Below are 6,091 nucleotides of genomic sequence, written 5' to 3' on the forward strand. Positions count from 1 at the left end.
ATGAATAAATTAATTATTCTAGAACCCCTATTTTAATTAAATTACGTTCGGACAAAAAGCCCGAACAAATTAATGAAGCCTCCAGAAAGTCGGCCTTCGGGAAGATTATGGAGACAACGACGCGATGTTTTACCAATTGTCACAATTATATTCGTTGTACATTTTAAATAAGTACAACTTTTCTCAAGGTCAGTCATGTTTTGAAATAGTAGTAATACTACAATGTCCATACTTAATAATATTATTATTAATGCGAAAAAGTGCCTGGTTTCTGTCTGTCTGATTACCTCTTCACGCCCAAACCGCTCAACCAATTTTGCTGGGTTATACGGTTACTTTGAGTCTTGGAAAATGACATTATATTAGTAATTAGGATACGCCTCCTTGGTCTCCGTAGAGCGTGGCTCTCGACTCCGGAGGTCGTGGCTTCGAATCCCGCGTTGGAAACATGTTACTTATTTCCAAGTTTGGTTAGGACAATGCAGGCTGATCACCTAATTGTCTGACAAGTAAGAGATCCATGCGTCGGATGGGCATGTAAAAAGTCGGTCCTGCGCCTGATCTCTCGCCAGTCGTGTCGGTCTTCCGTCCCATTGGATTATGAGAGTCAAAGGAATAGAGAGTGCTCTTGTGTACTGCGCACACACTTGAGCACTATAAAACTACTCCTGCGTAACAGGCCTGGTTTCAATCAAACTGGCCACCTTCACCGTAACGGTGTGCAGGGGAGTATTATATTAGGACACTTTGTGTCACGAAAAAATGTACAGCACCCGCGCGATAATCTAATTTTGACAGAGTTGCGGGCGTCATTTAGTATTATTATAAAATTAAAATGTACTGTCTGCGAGCGATATCTATATATACAATATCAAACGAAGTAGTACCCTCCCTATAATTTTCGATCACATTATGTCTCTGTCTTTAATTATTCAATAGACAAAACATCCAGTCATCTATTCCTTTATACTTAATATATTATCATAATAGTGGCAATAATTAGCACGCTTCGATAGAGCAATTTTATGCACACAAAAGCGTACAGGAGTATAAAAGGGTGCGACTACCAGACACCATCACAGTCTCATTCGAGCAACGAAACGCATAAACAGAAGATACACAGAAGAACCACCAGCACCATGTTCACCAACTTCTCTATGTTTCTCATCATGATCACCCTGTCTTCGGTCGCGGCGCAGACCTTCCAATACTCCCGGGGCTGGAAGAACGGCAAGCGGGACGGACCTGACACCCGTCTCGACATCGACAGGCTGGAGAAGGTCGTCAACGACCGTCAGATGCAGAAGCTCCAATATCTGCTCGATGGAAAGGTTGACAGACTGCTGGCTCCCTGCGAGTATTTAGAAGAGGAGGAGCCGAGACGACTGAAACTCAACATCGCTCGAGATCCCTACAACTACCAGTGAATTCTGTTCACGGATGATTTATTTCATTCTTAGATATACAGCGCTATTATTCCTATTAAGTTTTAATAGTTAGTAAGTAGTAACTATTAATCTATTACTTGCCCTCAAATTAATAGAATCTGATTTGTGCTTTGTTATTTTACTTTGTTAATATTAACTTAATACTTTGTTAATATTTTAATAACAATTGTAGTTTATGAAGATTGTAAGTAAATACGCAAAAATATATTATTTGTTATTATTGAAATAAACATTTAATTTTCATACCAAAGAGCAAAGGATTCTAACTAAAAATCCAATTCTGTTAGTCTCGTTAAAACTCGAGAACGGCTGATCCGATTTGGCTAATTTTAGTCTTGAAATATTCGTGCATACGTCGTTCACAAGGTTATGTATTTAATAAACTGAACAAACATTGTTACAAACCAACAGTTTTTCATGACACAAACAAGTTTTAATTAGTTGCCGGGTAACAAAAACAAAATGTACATTGTCATCGCAGCCTCGGTTGAACGACAAAAACAATACCCGATCAAAAGTTAAAATCAAAGGGAGGCGGCACTGTACAGTCTAAGAAATCAGATGTTTAGCTCATTAATATTTTTGAGCGTCATTTCAAAAACTTTAATGATAAGCACTAACGAGACAATATAATAATTCGATTTAATAGGGATCATCAAACTAGCAAATATTTTATTTCCACGCTTGTACATTACCGTGAAGTGGAGCACAATACAACAGAATTAGAGCAGAAAAGTGCGCCGATTTTTACATGCGGAGCTACTTACACCTACTTACACCTCAGTGGATTTCAACAACTTGCATTTATATAATTTTGGGGATTAGGTGTTTACGGGAAACTGGTACGACAACCACCACCTAGACGAGTTAGCTTGTGACAGAATGAAGTGAATGGCGTATTTTTTATGCTTCAAGAATCAATGGTATTTTGTAAAAATAATGTTTTACACACCCTCTTACTTATATAATCTTTAAAAGAAAACTATGGGCACTAAAGTTATAGCATATTAACTTAACTATAAACAAACCAAAACTCTACCGATATTCAAAATAATAACATGATATTATTGCCCCAAGTAGGATAATTTAAGTACACCAAAATTGCATAAAATCGAGGGTTTTGTGATAAAACGGTTTTCTTTCATTTCTGGCTGGAAACTGGTACAACCCAGCCCACAGCCACCTCCTAAACTAGTTAGCGTGTGGCTGAATGAAATAAATGGCGTATATTTTATGCTTATGGGATCAATGGTATTTTGTAGAAACAACGTTTCGTAAATCCCACCAAAATTTAAAAATTCTCGGCGACAGACCTAAAGTGTGTCATAAAAACTCAACTACAGAAGTTAGTACAATAAAATTCATATATTATGAAGAGTAAACTATATAAAACGACTACATAAAAATAAAAATCTAATCCAGTATCAAGTTTTCTGTTAATCGGTCTAGATATTGAGTAAAATAGTTCGGCGACAAGCCACCAAAATTGGTCACCAAAATCGCCTATTTATGTTTATTTTCTTGGAAAATAATAATTATTTTTAAAAAATAACGATAGGCCCAAATTATAAGCGTTATGTTTTACTTTTAAAATCAAAAATTAAGACGATATCTAGAAAAAATAAGATAGTTTTCAGCCTTGCCGCGCAAAAAAACGGTTTGGGAAATCCAGTCACCTACTTGCAGTGCTTACGTGCTGCTAGCAACAAATTGTAGATGTTAAGCCACTTACGACAAGCACATCACTTCTCACAACTTAACAATAGCCTAGAGTGCGCAGAGGCGACGTAAGGCGTAGGCGATGCGGCCTCGCGGTCCAAGGGGTCCTCGCGCCTCGAAGGCCCGTATACACAAAATATTAAAGATAATATAATTACTCATCTAGCAATAAATGTTTTAAAAAAACCGGTTAGCAATTTCTAAAGTTAAGACTTAGGATTGTATCTTTGGAAATTGAAAGTTAGAATAAGTGGGCTCTTGATGCAGCCATCCATCAGGGGGCCTCGCAAAATATATTGCCCACTTCAAATTTAAATCTTGCCACGCCACTGAGAGTGCAGTGCTCTAATTATTCTGTTTGTATGAAATAAATCAATAAAATATTCCTTTAGAGGGTCTCGAGTCTAGGCGGATGTATCGAGAGACCAGACTTCTAACTTTCTACAAGTAATTAATGTGTTCAAAATACGTCATAGTTCTGTCCTATTCTTCCTCCGCTTAGCATATAATTCCTCTGCGTAGTTTAAGTGATTTAACGTAAGGCGTTATATTAGAACGTTGAACAATAAAAGGTAAATAATAAAATAAGCACAGTTTAAAAATCATCCTCGTTGATTGTTATATATAAATAACAGTAGATATTTACCTATATATAATAATTATTTTATTAGTCGACAACATTTCCAAACAGTAGGTACACCTGAGCATTAATTACTCTTCACATAATACAATCAGGAGTTACCAAGTTCCATGACATGTCATCCCACGGGCAACACGACACCCCATCCTACCCCATCCTGCCGCCATGCTTCCCCCATCCCTGAAGTTCCCGGGACCGATACGTTTGATGACCTCCGCGGATCTCGAGATTATAGACAAGCGGAAATATTAGGAAAGTTGCGTCGTGTGGGGGGAAATAAATGTTGAGCTCATGATTGCTTTGTATTAGAGCTATTTTTCACTAGGACGAAATATTGTATAGAGATAGCAAACGATCACCATCGCTGTACAGCTGTTTTTGATTTCTTTTGCAATTTGATGTAGCGATTCTGCCGCTGGTGACACGCTGGTTGCAATATTCTATGGAGTAAGGCCCCTTAGGCATATTTTAGGCAATCCTTGTCGTGAGGTATGTACTATAAGAGAAGTTGATTCATAGGCAGGTAGTTCGTAGGTATATGCGTACGTGATTTGATCGCGTTTTGTTATACCCAGCCATATCATAACTAACATTAAATTGTTATTACTCGACCAAATGACACAGGTCCGTCAGCTGCCTGCTTTGACAATACAATAATAATACTGCACAAAAAAGTAAATAAAAAACGCTGTTAAAATAATCAACGGTGTCATGAATTTTTTTCACAAAATTAACTTCTAAACGAATTAAATTATGAAATTTAGGATATTTTCGCCCCACTAATTGTTTTCGTAGCTCGCAAGCTTACCAGCTATAATTTTAACAAAGCGTATTATTTTTAACAAGTGTTTTCAGGAGTTATTGATTGTAATAAATCGTCTTAAAACTCCAAACGAAAATAAAATAAGCAATTAATTGGTGGTTCGCCGCCATAATATAATCCGCCGCCGCCCGCGCCCGGGTCCGTACAGTCGAGGAAATAAATATCTTGTTTTGGGGAATATTGTGTAAACGAGCTGTTATAGATACACTAATATATTATAATATACTACATTCAGGGCAGAGACCTTGATTATAAGTTATAACTTAAGCAATATGATACATCAAAAGCAATAATTCATGAAAATTTACATTGAAATGAACAGATAAGCAAGTGTATAATATAGTATTATTATCATTTTAGTTACATAGTTTAATTGCTTTTGATTAATTATTTGTCATTGGTCCGGGTAACCCGTCATAATTAACTTAAAATTCTACTTAAAATTATTATAATATCTATGTTACTATACATAAAATAATTAAACTAATTACAGTGTAATCAGCGTCTTTTACTTTTTAACAATTATTATGAATATTTAAATTAAAGATTACTTCGGCCGAGTGTACCTCGCATCCGGGGCTCCAGGTAAAAACAATTAAACGAAAGTAAAAAATCTGTCGGATTTGGACGCCGGGCGGACGGGTATTGGGTGTCTACAGCTAACACTGACAGCTTGCTACCGCTACCGCTGCGGCGGCTCCGGACAGCTCCGGATGGCTCCGGACGGATCCGGACAACTCCGGATGGCTCCGGACGGATCCGGAGTCCGGACAGCTCCGAATGAAGCCGGACGAAGCGAGATTGACAGACAGGTTTATAGTACGAAAAAATTCTATTCCCAAACATTTCAGACCACAACGGGCTTATATAGAGCTTTGAAGCCCTGTCTTAAAACAATACTGAGCCTGGTGTAATTTTTGGCAGCTTGAAGTTTTGTTTTTAGAGTAGTTAGTTTACTAGTGAAATAGTAGGGAGGATTCTAGTACCTAGTACTAGAGATTCACATAGTCTTTTCTGTACAATAATACTATAACTGTTTTTTTTTTCGTATAAAAAGTACGTAGATTAAAGGAATGGGAAAAATGTAACTCGTTTCTTAAACCGGCAGAATGTGACACGGCAGCGAGGGGCGCGGCGCGACAATTATGTCGGAAAGTGACGTGTAACCTTGCCGGTTGGCTTTAAGAGGGCGACTAACCGCAAAAATCAAACATCGTCCTTCCCTCTTCACACTCACGCCCGTCTTTCATATGCCAGGTGAAAAAGAACGACGCGGATTCATCGCCAAATTAGTTTTTTAGTGCCAAGCCCTAGAGCCTTGAAATCAATGAGTACCAACGAAAATTACAAAAATTGAGAACATTCTAGGCTGACTACAGACACCGGCAAGCGATAATAGATTTACAGTGAGGATCAATAGAAAGAATGGTGGCTTTATACCGCAGTAACATGCACCCGAGC

The 6,091-nt window shown here is 37.8% G+C and overlaps 1 protein-coding gene across 1 annotated transcript; it reads left to right on the forward strand.

Annotated features, from left to right (window-relative positions):
* Positions 1–1,109: 1,109 nt before the first annotated feature.
* LOC121727224 (pro-corazonin-like) lies at positions 1,110–1,474 on the forward strand. Its single transcript, XM_042114930.1, has one exon. It carries the CDS (start codon positions 1,140–1,142, stop codon positions 1,425–1,427), a length of 288 nt encoding a protein of 95 aa, XP_041970864.1. The 5' UTR covers positions 1,110–1,139; the 3' UTR covers positions 1,428–1,474.
* The last annotated feature ends 4,617 nt before the right edge of the window (positions 1,475–6,091 follow it).

The sequence above is a fragment of the Aricia agestis genome, chromosome 5 (assembly GCF_905147365.1).
Source record: "Aricia agestis chromosome 5, ilAriAges1.1, whole genome shotgun sequence".
Lineage (NCBI taxonomy): Eukaryota > Metazoa > Arthropoda > Insecta > Lepidoptera > Lycaenidae > Aricia > Aricia agestis.